Here is a 15,202-nt window from a genome sequence, read left to right as displayed (position 1 = left end):
CTTGCAAGTTTGTTCAGATTACATGAGATTATATAAAGTACCAGGCACAAAGTAGATTAGTAAGTAATGGCTATGATTATTATTGGTATTGCTATCATTGTTATATATCCTTACCACAGAGGGTATGAGAGAGTTGGGTTTTTCCAGTTCGAAATTCTGTGAAACACAGGGAAAAAAATAGTTAAGAGTTAGATTATTTTCATAAAGACTAGATATGGTCTTAGAGTATGGTTTCCTTTTCCAACTGTCAAATCTCATACACGAAGTGCCTCTATGTCATGAATGGATTCTATATATATGAATACTAGTAATAAAAATAACTTTTTAAAGGTTTTCTTTTTCAGAACTGTCCTTTAGATGATCAGTTCAGTTCAGTTCAGTCGCTCAGTCATGTCCAACTCTTTGCCACCCCATGAATCTCAGCACGCCAGGCCTCCCTGTCCATCACCATCTCCTGGAGTTCACCCAAACTCACGTCCATCGAATCAGTGATGCCATCCAGCCATCTCATCCTCTGTTGTCCCCTTCTTCTCCTGCCCCCAGTCCCCCCCCAGCATCAGAGTCTTTTCCAATGAGTCAACTCTTCACATGAGGTGGCCAAAGTACTGGAGTTTCAGCTTTAGCATCATTCCTTCCAAAGAACACCCAGGACTGATCTCCTTTAGAATGGACTGGTCCAGGGGACTCTCAAGAGTCTTCTCCAGCACCACAGTTCAAAAGCATCAATTCTTCGGCGTTCAGCTTTCTTCACAGTCCAACTCTCACATCCATACATGACCACTGGAAAAACCATAGCCTTGACTAGACAGACCTTTGTAGGCAATGTAATATCTCTGCTTTTCAATATGCTATCTAGGTTGGTCATAACTTTCCTTCCAAGGAGTAAGCGTCTTTTAATTTCATGGCTGCAGTCACCATCTGCAGTGATTTTAGAGCCCCAAAATATAAAGTCTGACACTGTTTCCACTGTTTCCCCATCTATTTCCCATGAAGTGATGGAACCAGATGCCATAATCTTCGTTTTCTGAATGTTGAGCTTTAAGCCATCTTTTTCACTCTCCTCTTTCACTTTCATCAAGAGGCTTTTTAGTTCCTCTTCATTTTCTGCCATAAAACCCAAATTTTTCTTAGGAATAATCATATAAATGAAAGTGTAAGGCTCCACCAAAGGAAAGAGAGCCTGGAGTTTTCGCACTGATCTGAGATCCTCAAGGGGAATACCAGGGTGATCCTCAAATTGGTGGTATCTCCTAGCTATCAACAAAAGCAAATACTCTCTAGAGAAAAACATCCCCACTATACCAATTTAGGCCCACTGAACTTCAACAGATTATAATTAAGAAATATGTTCACAAATATCAATAAACACACAAGAAGGTAAGTCATTCAAGTGGGTTTCCCAGGTGGCTCAGTGCTAAAGAATCTGCCTGCAATGCAGGAAATGCAGTTCAATCCCTGGGTGGGGAAAATCCCTTGGAGAAGGAAATGGTAATCATTCCAGTATTCTTGCCTGCGAACTCCCACGGACACAGGAGCCTGGTGAGTTATAGTCCTTGGGGTCGCAAAGAGTCGGACATGATTTAGCAACCAAACAACAAGCCATTAAGACTGGGAGTCAACAGAAATAAACAAAAATTTATTTCTCCAAATCAGCAGAAACATCAACACTGAACAAACAAACAAAAAACCAGATTTGGTTCTCTGAGGACTGAAAATAATGGAACTGTCAGGAGCAGTACATAAAATAGCTATGCATGGATTTCTTTTTTCTTTTTGGCTGCACCACGAGGCTTGTGGGATTATAATTCCCCAAGCAGGGATCAAACTCAGGCCCTAGCAGTGAGAATGCAGTCCTGACCCCTGGACTGCCAGGGAATTTCCAACTTTTTTTTTTAATAGAGGATACAACAAAGAGAAAAATCTATTCTCTATGTTCCTGATATATGCATTTCTTAAAAATATTAATAAGATCAGTCTCATTATACAACTACTTTCTGAAGGTATGAGAGGAAAAAATTTTCTTCTATAGGAATCAGAGATAAAAAGATGAAAAATGTCAATAAAACTCATCTGTTAATGTTGTAAAATATTTTAATTGTAGCCCAGAAAGATCTTGCATTATGACAACTGATATTTCATCATAAGTTCCAAAACAGATACAATTTATCATTGATATGGGTGTGTATACATACATATATTTTTCATTTAACAAAATATTAAGCTTTTACCTACCTCCAAAAGCTTCTGTGATTGCCATGCTTTCAATTCCACCTCCTAGCAACTTACTAGAAATAGAAAGTAAGCTTCAGTAACAGGAACAGAAATAGAAATATCAAGAAAGGAGAAAGTGCTAATGTCATTGGTATTATTTCTATCTATGTACCTGATGCGAAGAACCAACTCATTAGAAAAGACCCTGATGCTGGGAAAGATTAAAGGTGGGAGGAGAAGGGGATGACAGAGGATGAGATGGTTGGATGGCATCACTGACACAATGGACATGAGTTTGAGCATGCTCTGGGAGTTGGTGATGAACAGGGAAGCCTGACGTGCTGCAGTCCATGGGATCCCAAAGAGTCGGACACGACTGAGAGACTGAACTGAACTGAACTGATCTATGTGTCTTTCTATCCATCCAAGATAAACACACACTCTTGGCTGAACAAATGGCTTCCCACCTGCTTAGATCACCGGTTATACTGTGTATGGGTAGGAGGATCGACAAAACAATCTATAAGTCCTGCTGTTCCCACTCCTGTCTACCAACAGGAAATGAGCTATGCAGGCCTTATATTTCATTATTCTTTAGAATTGAACTGAGGTTTGAATAAATGGTTTTAGTTATTAATTGGGTTCTTCATACTGTGCTGGGACTATGTTTCTAAAAGTCAACCAAATATCCAAATTTTTTAAAGTACTGAGAAACATGAAAAATAGATATTAGGAGAATCCAGTGATTGTCACCATGATTGACGTATCTCACACAAGCCAAATTCTATGAAGAACATGTCAGAATAGAAAATATTCAAAGATGTGATAGGTACTGCTAGCAGTTAGAAAAATAACTGTCAGATTTTGACAGCATGTACTTAATTGGTAACTCAGTGATTTAGTGCATTTGATATATATTCCTGATATGAAAAGACCTAAAGTTAAATAATCTCATTCATTCATTTAATGCAACAAATATTAACTATAGTAATTGCCCTAAGATCTGGTAGGAGCACTTTAAACATCTTTGTAGTTTATATTAGCATGGCTTTTGGGACATGGTCACAAACCAGACAGAGCTCTAAGAGATATGGATAATTTAACAGATGTACATTTACATAGTTTGAGAGTAACTTAAATGTAACTTGAAGCAGTGTTGGAAGTTGGCCACAAATTGAGAGCTGTGGACTTCAATGAGAAAAAGAAAAAAATCTAGATACTGACCCGCATAAACTGAATCTAAAGGACATGCTGGAGAGACCACTCCATTTGAAAGGCATATTTAGAGATTCTATATTTAGAATTTATTTAGATTTTTATTTAGAGATTCTATAAGTCTACCAATTATTAAAGGAGGTTTTACTTGTCCTTCTTCATCTTGAGAAAAACCACCCTAAAACTTTGGCTTAGAGAAATTTTAGAGAAATGGCTATAGCCCTGGAAAATCTAAGACAAAATTTCTGGTGGATATTCTGAAAAAATGAACCCCCAATTCAACTGAAAGTGTACCCAAAATTGCTTGGGATAGCATAACTAACTGTTCCCTTGGGAAACTGAGGAAAATTTAGTATTAGGAATAGAAATGGTGCTTTTAAATCTTGAAAGATTTTAAAATAGAGACAAAAATCAAGCTCATAGATTACTATTTTCATATTAAATTTGGGAATAAACTGTGCATATTTGGTACTTGAAAACTCTCATAGTTTGAGAATTTGACATTTTTATAACATAACACATTAGCCTGTAATTGATTAAATGATATAAAGCTGCAGCTTCTAAGTTGATAGCTAACTTTATACACAGTATTTGAACATTTAAGAGTGTCTAAGACTCACTATACTTATGTTTAATTTATTAAATTTATAGGGGCTTCCTTGGTGGCTCAGATCATAAAGAATCTGCCTGCAATACATTAAATTTATAAGACATTCAAGTAATTGAAAAGATTTTAGTAATTATACAAGCAAAGTTCTGAGGAGAAATACAATAAATTTATAAATATAAGTTAAAATATTCAAGGAAATTTGGTTAACCATATTAGAAAAGTTCCTTAAAATTTGTCAAATTTATAAATGGGCTTGCAGCTTAAGAAAAAATATATTAAGTAATAATATATACTGCTGCCGCTGCTTAGTCGCTTTAGCTGTGTCTGACTTTGTGCGACCCTATGGACTGCAGCGTGCCAGGCTCCTCTGTCCATGGGATTCCCTAGGCAAGAGTACTAGAGAATGCCCTCCTCCAGGGGATCTTCCTGACCCAGGGATCGAATCCAGGTCTCCTGCATTGCAGCAGGCAGTCTTTACCACTGAGCCACAAAGGAAGCCCTGATAATACATAAATAATAATGTATATTACTTAATAATATATAAGTAATATATAGAGTAATAATTTCTCTAAGCCAAATTTTAAAATTTGTATTTATTTATTTGTTTGTTCTGGCTGCGCTGGGTCTTTGTTGCTGCACGTGGGCTTTCTCTAGTTGCAGTGAGTGGGGCTACTCTCTAGTACTTTTGGTGCTCCGGCTTCTCATTGCAGTGGCTTTCTTGTTGCAAAGCTTTGGCTCTAGAGCATGCAGACTCAGCAGTTGTGGTGCATGGACTTAGCTGACCCGTGTCATACAGGATCTTCCTGGTCCAGGGATCAAACATATGTCCCCTGCACTGGTAGGCAGGTTTCTTAACCACTGGGCCACCAAGGAAGTCCAGCCAGATGATTCTTAAACCATGATGTGGTAGAACAACTGGAGAATATCAAGTCATCATTTGAATCAAATTATTTTGATCAACCTGACTTGGACCAATTTGTCTTTTTAAAAAAATATTTATTCATTTTGGTTGTGTTGGGTCTTAGCTGTGGCACGTGGGCTCTTCTCACAGTGTGCAGGCCGCATGTGGGATCTTGGTTCCCCAATCAGGGATCAAACCCATGTCCCCTGCTTTGGAAGTTGTATTCTTAACCCTGGACCACCAGGAAGGTACCTGACCAATTAGTCTTGGAGCAAGATTTCCCAAAGACTCTTCCTTAGCTGTTATTTGAACAAAAGGTTCTGTGATTTTAAAAATTTGAGGCAATGCTAGGTTAAACAGGTGTTTTACTTCACTGTAGGAATTCAGACCCTTTAATAAAATGTATAAATCTCCGAGAAATACAGTTTATTGCACTTCCCCAACATATTTTACTATTTGCTTATTCAGTCAATTAGTTATTCCACAAATATTTACTGAACATCTAGTTTGTGCCAGAGAGTGCTTTATGCACTTGGAGTGATGTGTGTATGTGCTCAGTGCTCAGCTGGGTCTAACTGGAGTAAAGCAGTGAACGAAAGAGACAGATCCATCACTTTGTGGAGCTTAAATTCTAATGAGAAAACAGACAATAAACATAAGTAAGTAAAATATGTGGTATGTCAGATGTTATTAAATGGTATGAATAAAAATTAGATCTGGAAAGGGGATAAAAGATGCAGAGGATGAAGGTAGGAAGTTTTCAAATAAATTTTCAAAGAAAATGATCACAGAAGGCCCATGTGAGTTAGCAAAGACCTGAAAAATCTGACAGCAAGCCAGGTACATAATGAGGAAAGAGAGTTCCAGGCAGAGGGAATGCAAAGTGCAAATGCCCTGAGGTTGGAGTGTGTCTGCTATTTTCTAGGAATAGCAAAAAAATTAGCCCAGTTGGTACACAGTAAACCAGAAGACAAATAAGAGCTTAGATTTGAGATTAGGGAGGATTTTTGGCTTTTGCTCTGAGTGAGCCTGGGGAGTCATGAGGGTGTTTTGGACAGAAGAGTATTATGATCTGATCTATGTTTTAAAAACATTATTCAGGGGCTTCCCTGATGGCTCAGTGGTAAAGAATCCTCCTGCCAATGCAGGAGACATGGACGAGTTCAATCTGTGGTCCAGGAAGATCCCACATACCGCAGAGCAACTAAGCCCTGGTGCCACCACTGTTGAGCCTACGCTCTAGATCCCTGGAAGCGCAACTACTGAGCCCACGTGCCACCACTTCTGAGGCCCATGAGCCCTAGAGCCTGTGCTCTGCAACAAGAAAGACCACCATAATGAGAAGCCTGTGCACTGCAATGAAGAGTAGCCCCTGCTCCCAGCAACTAGAGAAAAGTCCGCCTAGCAATGAAGACCCAGCACAGCCAAAAATAAATAAATAAAATTATATAAAAAAATTTATCCTGCCTTCTATGTGAAGAATAAATGGTAGGGGCAAGGTCTAAAGGAAGGAAGCTAGTTAGAAATTATTATCAATAATCCAGAACAGATATTAATAGATGGTTTAGGCCAGTGAGGTAACAAAGGAGAAGGTTGTGAGAAGTAATTAAATTTACATTTTTTTCTCCCTCTCTGTACACATATAGATACAAATAGGAAAAATATACATATAAACTTTGTATTATGAAAAATTTCAAACATAAACAAAAGTAGACAAAAAACATTATAATAATGAACTATCATGTACCTATCCCTCAGCCTCAACAGTTATCAACCATGAACTCATGGCCAAAATTTTTTCCATATAAACTGCCAACCACTTACCTCCCTTTTCATATTACTTTAAGCAGATATTAGGCAACATATCAATTCATCCTAAATATTTCAGTAGGTATCTCTACAAGATGAAGACTCTTATTTTTAATATAACTGCATTACCATATCACATCTAAAAAATTAGTAATTCCTTAATATCAACATCTAGTAAGTGTTCAGTTTTCAGCCTCATATGTCTTACTTCCTGTAGTGTGTTTGCATTAGGCTCCAAAATAAGATCTACGTATTGAGATTAAGTGACATGTCTTTTAAATGCCTTTTACTCTCTAGGTCTTCTCCCTGAGTCCACCTCTTTTCTATTCTTTATAATTTATTTGTTGAAGAAACTGGTTGGTTTATTCTAAATATATTTGAAGACAGAGCAGACAGGATTTGTTAATAGATTAGAGTTAGCACGTGAGGGGGTAAAAAAGGCACCAAGGATGACACTAAGGTTCCAGACCTGACGATTAGGAAAGAGATCTGAGCTGAGGGAGATTTTAGGAGGAGCAAATCTGGGGCAAATACTAGAAATCTGATTTGGGACCTGTGACGTCTGAGTTGCCTAGCAGACATTCAAATGGGGAGGCATATTTGACTATGAAACTCTTTTTTTTTCTTGGAGTTTTTGTGAGGTCAAGGTTTTGAGGAATACTTTGAGGAAATACTGCTTTGTTCAAATTGCTCTTGGAAACTTCTCTAACTTATGAAATAGTAATTCTGCCTACTAAGGCAGGGAAAAAAAACACACACACACCGTAGTCAACTTGCATTGCGAAGATGGTGACTATGTCTTAGGAATCATAAGATGGTAAAAAAAAAAAGGTGGGGAGGAGTTAAAACTGCTGATGCTGAAAAGCAAAAACAACATTGGATTATTTCCTCTAAAATATTCACTCTAACAACTGAATTTTAAAAAATATTTCTTTGGTTGTGTCGGGTCTCAACTGACCCTCAATGCAGCGTGCAGGTTCTTTTAATTGGTTGCGGTATATGGGATCTAATTCCCTGAGGAGGGGTGGAACCTGAGCCCCTGGCTCCCCTGCATTGGGAGTTCGCAGTCTTAGCCACTGGACCACCAGAGGAGTCCCTAACAACTGATCTTTAAGGAAAACCAAAAGTGAAATGGAATTTCCTTGATCAATGGAGAATAAAAAGGAAATGAAAAGTTAAACTGATTTCTTTAATGGCTTATTAATACAGACTGATTCAGAAACTACTTATACTTTGGGTCTGAATTTCTTGTAAAAAAGGTAATCCCATTTTTACAAGCAGTCTAAAATTTACTTGCTTCAGTTGCCATTTGAGGGGAAAAAAAAATTCTGCAAAGTAAGAAGCTATTTCTATTGTTTATAGTCAAAATAACAACTCGGACAGAGGAAAAGAAATGTAGTATTCCAAAGACTGTGCTTAGTGGTTATAAAAAATATAAATACATACTCAAATTCCTGGCTCCCAGTGGTGATATGGAAAACCATCTTCCTCTTCTCACTATACTCAAATGCAGTCAAGAATCCTGGTTCCTACAGAAAGACAAAAGGAAAGGTTCAAAAAAGATATTAGATGAATATCTTAATTTCAAATGCTGCCAACAACTATATACTTGATTCTCGGTCATCATTTGCTATAAGCTACAGTTCATTTGTCTTTGAAGGCAGCACAAGATCATGGTTAAGAACACAGGCTCTAGAGTCACCTTACCAAGGTTCAAACTACATCTCTAACACTTATTAGTTGTGCAATGTGTGGTAAACTACTTAATCATGCTGTACTTAGGCTTCCTCTTTTGGGTCAAATGGGATAATAATAGCGTCTCTTTCATAGGGAAGCTGTAAAAGTTAAATGAGATACATTTATGGCATAAAGCAGACTCGTACTTTACTAAGTGATTCAGTTGATTTCATTCAATGATGCTGGCCCTCTGTGTTCTTTATTAGCCACTCCAGATAGTTCTGATACATACCACTGTACTATGAAATTAACTTTCTCTGTCTCTGTCTCTCCCTCTATATCTCAATCTCTTTCTCTAAGGAAAAACAGTTTCAGTTAAGAGAGGATTAGACTGTTGGTGCATTAGTGGGTACACGAGAAGGAGAAAGATTCTTCTCTTTGGTAATAGAATTACTTTCCAAAGGAAAGAAGACTAATGCCTTGAGCTATAAAGGAGCAGTTTAAATCCCAAACCCTGGGTACTGCACTAGGGCTTCCTTAGATACCCTGGCAGTTACGGAACTGCCTTGTGGGTATACAGCCCAAGAGTACTCAGAACATACAGCAACTGAGTTGTGTTCAGACCAGTTCAGTTGTGTCCTCTCCAAGTTCAGGACCACACTGACACTTGCAACTGGAAGGAAAGAGGTAACTGTTGGTGAAGAGAATTTCTAGGACTTGGTGAGAATGAGACTCTCTTATACACATGTAGAAAAGGAGAAGCCTGCTCTTCTGCAAAGAGAGGCTTTGGCCTTTCTGCACATTCTTATTCCCAGAGGTGCTGCCTCCAGCGGCCCCCAAAAGTGCTACACAAAAACTTGGGTCAAAGGCATGTGCTTCTGCTTGGAGCCATCAGCGGCATAGGTCTCTTATGGTCTATGGGCCCAGGTACAAAGTACAGGTTTCACTTAGCTTTATGCTCAGGTGCCTCAATGAGCACATTCTTGGTCATATCTATCTTAACTGCACAAATGGAGACCCAGCCACTGTTGGTCTTTTTCAAATGCAATGTTCTCTTATCAAATGCCTATACCAGGAGAGAGCAATTTCTTTGGTGCTGAGTGCTTCACAACAGCCATATATACAATGTTTGAGGAGATAATGCAAAAAAATAAGGAGGAGGAAGGTAAAAAAAATATGAAAAGGAGGGAGCCCCTGGTAGTCCAGTGGTTGGGATTTGGTACTCTCACTGCTGGGAGCCTGGATTTGATCCCAGGTCATGGAACTAAGATCTTGCAAGCAGCACATCCTGGACAAAAAAAGAAGAAAAGAAGGAAAGGCAGAGGCACAGAAAAGGGAAAAGTGATAGAAAAGGAGACAAAAATAAAAGGTTTTGTAAAAAATGATTGCCTTCATAGTTTTCCTGGTCTCTTAACCTCTGTCTCATTTTTTTTCAGAAATTATTGCTTTGAAACTTACATGATGAAAAGTTAACATGGGGCATATAATGTATAGTGGTGATGCACAGGAACTCACAGTTATCACAATAGTTTCTAGTGTACATAATGAAAAAGGCTACAGAGATTCCCAGGGCCCATTTAAGCTAAAATAACAAAGAATGGATTTTGCTTACAATAAGCTTGTTGGCTGCCTCTTTAATCTTGTCCACTTTCGCTTCTGAGAGTCCTTTGACATTGCACAGGGCTCTTCTTGTTGTCATCTGTATCCCTTTGATGGTACAGATGCCTACTGACTTCAGTTTCTTAATGTCAGCCACATTCTGTAAGTAAAAGAATGGGTGCAGCAGACTGAGAAAATGCCAGCCTGAAAGGCTCCCCTACTATGTCATGTGCTTTCATGTCCATCTACTTCCATTATGATGCCAATTTTACACAAGCAGCCAGGTGGAACCCACCCACCATGTAGCCAAATGTTCTGGAAATATCTGAGTAGAACATACCCAGCATGCTGCCAAATGTTCTGGCTGTGCCCTGATTTCCCAAGAATGTTAGTGAGACCATGGCAATGTAACAAGGAATTCAAAAGAAGAGTCTGTTGGTAGAAAAGCTAACAAATTTATCACACATTCACCCCCTCAGTTCAGCTCCTTCTTTCTACAGAACTTCATTACCAGTATGTTCTTTAAAAATCTTTTAAGATTTTTTTCTTTACCCTTGGAGAATGCAAATAACTACATAACCAAAAAACCAGCATTTTCTCTTGCTCCAACTTTCTAAATTCAACTGAAAAAGAGTAAATGTGAGGGCTTCAAAGGGTAGTGTCAGAGAAGTTTTACTGTCAACTGATTGCTACTGAAATTCATCTAGCTTGTTACTTAAAGTCTGGATTTCTGTCATCACCGACTCGATGGACGTGAGTTTGAGTGAACCCTGGGAGTTGGTGATGGACAGGGAGGCCTGACATGCTGCGGTTCATGGGGTCGCAAAGAGTCAGACATGACTGAGCGACTGAACTGAACTGTATTTACTCTAATCACATGACACAGAAAGTAAATTTTCAGTAGATAGCTCTGAATGCCTCCCGTTGGACCAGTGGTTCTCAACTGTGGGCAATTTTGCCCCCTGGGGACACCTAAAAATGTCTGGATAAATTTTTGGTTGTCACAACCAGAGGGTTGCTGCTGGCATAGAGTAAGTGGTTAGGAATCAGGGATGCTACTAAACACCCTACAATGCACAGGACAGCCACCTCAACAAGAAAGAATTGCCTGGTCCCAAATGCCAATACAGTCAAGGCTGAGAAACTCTCAAAGGGACAATTTCACAGAGTATTGAAAAAATACTTACAATTCCATGTTTTTGTAACAGGTCAATGTCTTGAAACAAAGATTCCTAAAGGAGATGGAACAGAAAAAAAAGTGTTAATTCTTCATATCCAACTGTTTCACATATTTTAAAGACTTAATTCAGCATTATGAGTCACTTCAAAACGCCTCAAATTCCGCTTCTCTAGACAAATTGAGGTAGGATCAATAATACTTTTTCAAATGTATTGATGCACACTTAAAAGCAGCGCCAACACTGAAAGCACTAGGAAGCCCAATATGGCACTCAGCCCCCTGCAGTGGAAGCACAGGTCCCAACCACTGACCCCCCGGGGAGTTCCAACAGTCTCTCCAAACTCTTTAAGACCTTAATCCAAAAGAGTGGAACAACACAAGCTATTTTTAAATATGTTTTCTCAGTCTTCTCCACCAGACCTTGAACTCCTTCCTCTGCTATTTGGTACCAATATGGCCATACCAATTGTTAAATTATTAAAATACTTTCATGCCAGCTGCTAAGTAGCTAATCTTAGCTCCCCTTGCCAAACAAGTTGTTACATATTTGTAATAGTGCCTCTCTCCAGAACTGTTTTATTTCTAATAAATAAAAATAGTAGTTAAGTTTCTAAAAGTAGTTAACAGAGAAGGAACTCCATTTTTGTAGAATGAATGAATATCTATGTATCTTTCAACATTCTAGGCATACATCTTCATCTTGGAATCCCGGTTCTTCCAGCACAACTTGATCCTCCTTCATATTGAAGGGTGAACAGCAGAAAAATAATCAATTCTGGAAAAACAAGAAATATTAGTAAGTTGTCACAGATCATATAGTACAAAATCCTTTACCCGAGGAATTTTTTATTTCATTTCAGTCATCAAGGACCAGAAAGATAATTAGACAAATATTAGAGCCCCATGAGCCACAACTACTGAGCCCAAGCACCACAATACTGAAGCCCGTGCGCCCAGGGCCCGGCTTCACACAAAAGAAACCACTGAAATAAGAAGCTTGCCCACAGCAACTAGAAAAGCCCCTGCTGGCCACAACTGGAGAAGAACAGCAAATAGGAAGACCCAGAGCAGCCATACATAAATAAAATTAAATTTAAAAAGTCCTTTTTTTTTTCAAGAAAAAATAGTTTGGAATAACTAGGCTGCTGCTGCTGCTGCTAAGTCGCTTCAGTCGTGTCCGACTCTGTGCAACCGCATAGACGGCAGCCCGCCAGGCTCCCCATCCCTGGGATTCTCCAGGCAAGAACACTGGAGTGGGTTGCCATTTCCTTCTCCAATGCATGAAACTGAAAAGGGAAAGTGAAGTTGCTCAGTCGTGTCCAACTCATAGGGACCCCATGGACTGCAGCCTACCAGGCTCTTCCGTCCATGGGATTTTCCAGGCAAGAGTACCAGAGTGGGGTGCCACTGCCTTCTCCATAACTAGGCTGGCCTATCTTATTTCTCCTAAGCCTGTGGCATTATTTCTTTTTTCTGGTGTGGTATGTGTGGGTGAGGGGACTGCTGCTGCTGCTACTGCTAAGTCGCTTCAGTCGTGTCCGACTCTGTGCGACCCCATAGACGGCAGCCCACCAGGCTTCCCCGTCCCTGGGATTCTCCAGGCAAGAAGACTGGAGTGGGTTGCCATTTCATTCTCCAGTGGGTGAAGGGACTAGTTTCATTTATTTCCTCAAAAATGGCCACACTGTATCTTTTGATACAGTATCATCTTTTGATTTCCTATAGCACAGTTAATCATGACTAACAATATCTTTTTTGTTGTCTTGGAAGGTTATTTAAGAAGAATCTTAGAATTAAATGTTGATATTAAACTTTCATATTTGTTAACAGTCTTAAGAACTTCGACCTTAAGTCTTCCTTGCATCCTCCCTGGCACCTAGAACTTAAATCTATTCTCAATAAAAAGATATTATTTTTCTCATGTACAAGGACTCCCTTCTGCTTTGGAATGACGAGGAGCTCTCTTGTAACATATTTTTTTTTGTTTCATAAAACATTAGATGTATTTCATTTTATAATATTAACTAGCTTCATGATTTTAAGGTTTAAAATTATGGTGGATAGTCCATAGGGACACAAAAGAGTCCGACATGACTTAGCAACTAAACAACAATAATCTTTTAATGATAAAATATTAGGGCCAATAAGCAGATAAAGCCTTTGTTCTAAGTCAGGAATCTACAAAGCATGAATGTGTTCGTTAGAAAATGTGGTCCAAATAATCAGTTTTGCTCTATTTCATCTCCTCATTGAACACCAAACTAAGTTGGGGCCCAGCTCAGTGGGGAACAAACTTCGGAGGCAGAAGTAGGGTCGTTATCACCTAGTACAAGAAAGTATTCGAGGCAAACGAGGAGACAATGTAAACAGAATCTTCTGGAATGCGGTCCCTCACTCAAGATAGCTAATCATATACATGATAACCCCAAAATCTCTAAGTGACTGTTCTTTCTTTCTTAATGATTGTTCTCCATCTTTCTCAAATAGCAGTTGATGGAATGAACAGTTGGATCTAAAGTAGGGCTCCCAAACACCTTGGTTTAAGGCGCCAGAAGCGGTCCCTTACCGTGGCGAGCGCGGTCCAGGTCACCCTCCCCGCCTCCCCGCCCACCGGCCATTTTCCTGACACCGGACTCCCTCGTAAGGGGCCCGAGGAGGCCTCTTCAAGACTTAGGTCCGACTTGGTTTAAAATAAGGATTCTGGAAATCCCTCAAGAGCACTCGACAGGGTTGGGATGGGAGTCGAAAAGCACAAAGCCACCAGCCTAGGGCCCAGCAACGACCGTCGAGCAAGGCCTCAGAAAGGAAGCCCCCACTTCCCCTCACATTCTTCACCCGCCTTCCCCTGTTGCCATAAACACCACTCGTACCCACAGTCTCCCTCGGGTTCTCAAGGTATTCGAATCCCGCCCCCGGCCGGGGCTTTCTAGTCCTCAGGGATTCTGATTCGGAACCAGAACGCTGAGACACGCGTCCAACACGTCGCAGACCAATAGGTTTGGCGCCAAACTGCTAGTCTGGGCTCGCGCCTGGAGTGGGCGGGGCCAGGACGGTGTGGGGCGGCCCCACCAAGGGCGGGGCGAAGATTGAGAGGCGGGGCCCTAGACTTGGAGAAGAACGGAGGGGCGGGGCCGTGGGAGGGTCTTGCGGGAAATCCTCCAGGAGCCGCGAAAGAACCTGTGTGGGTGTCTCGCTGCGGTGAGGGAGCGACACTGAGGTGCAGAGAGTGCGCAGAGGAGAGGCGCTTTGGTGGAGCGGAGGCTGGGGCGTCTCTAGAGCGGAGGGAGATGTTGAGGTCAGGAACGAACTCTGAAAGTTGGCGCTGAGGCGATGCATCGAAATTAGGGGGTATTCATGGGAAATAGATGAGAAAACAGTGTCAGACTTTATTTTGGGGGGCTCCAGAGTCACTGCAGATGGTGATTGCAGCCATGAAATTAAAAGACGCTTACTCCTTGGAAGGAAAGTTATGACCAATCTAGATAGCATATTCAAAAGCAGAGACATTACTTTGCCAACAAAGGTCCGTCTAGTCGAGGCTATGGTTTTTCCGGTGGTCATGTATGGATGTGAGAGACTGTGAAGAAAGCTGAGTGCCGAAGAATTGATGCTTTTGAACTGTGGTGTTGAGAGTCCCTTGGACTGCAAGGAGATCCAACCAGTCCATTCTAAAGGAGATCAGTCCTGGGTGTTCATTGGAAGAACTGATGCTAAAGCTTAAACTCCAATACTTTGGCCACCTCATGCGAAGAGTTGACTCACTGGAAAAGACTCTGATGCTGGGAGGAATTAGGGGCAGGAGGAGAAGGGGACGACAGAGGATGAGATGGCTGGATGGCATCACCAACTCAATGGACATGGGTTTGGGTGAACTCCGGGAGTTGGTGATGGACAGGGAGGCCTGGCGTGCTGCGATTCATGGGGTGGCAAAGAGTCGGACACGACTGAGCGACTTAACTGAACTGAACTGAACTGAGGTGGGCGCTGAGGTGAAAACAAG

General features: G+C 40.5%; 1 protein-coding gene across 1 annotated transcript in view; it reads right to left on the bottom strand.

The window, feature by feature from the left end:
- DMC1 (DNA meiotic recombinase 1) overlaps positions 1–14,219 on the bottom strand; it is a 36,215-nt gene extending 21,996 nt beyond the window's left edge. Inside the window, exons 1-7 of the mRNA XM_027540787.1 lie at positions 14,073–14,219; positions 11,894–11,977; positions 11,210–11,254; positions 10,036–10,182; positions 8,193–8,275; positions 2,233–2,285; positions 115–156 (exon numbers count right to left, since the gene is read on the bottom strand). Of these exons, the coding sequence (XP_027396588.1) occupies positions 115–156; positions 2,233–2,285; positions 8,193–8,275; positions 10,036–10,182; positions 11,210–11,254; positions 11,894–11,944 (421 nt within the window). The 5' untranslated portion in view covers positions 11,945–11,977; positions 14,073–14,219. The remainder of the gene's footprint in view (positions 1–114; positions 157–2,232; positions 2,286–8,192; positions 8,276–10,035; positions 10,183–11,209; positions 11,255–11,893; positions 11,978–14,072) is intronic.
- Between the last annotated feature and the right edge of the window lie 983 nt (positions 14,220–15,202).

The sequence above is a fragment of the Bos indicus x Bos taurus genome, chromosome 5 (assembly GCF_003369695.1).
Source record: "Bos indicus x Bos taurus breed Angus x Brahman F1 hybrid chromosome 5, Bos_hybrid_MaternalHap_v2.0, whole genome shotgun sequence".
In the NCBI taxonomy this organism is placed as follows: Eukaryota; Metazoa; Chordata; class Mammalia; order Artiodactyla; family Bovidae; genus Bos; species Bos indicus x Bos taurus.
The sequence above is the reverse complement of the archived record's forward strand: the minus strand, read 5'-3'. Positions and strand labels throughout refer to the sequence as shown.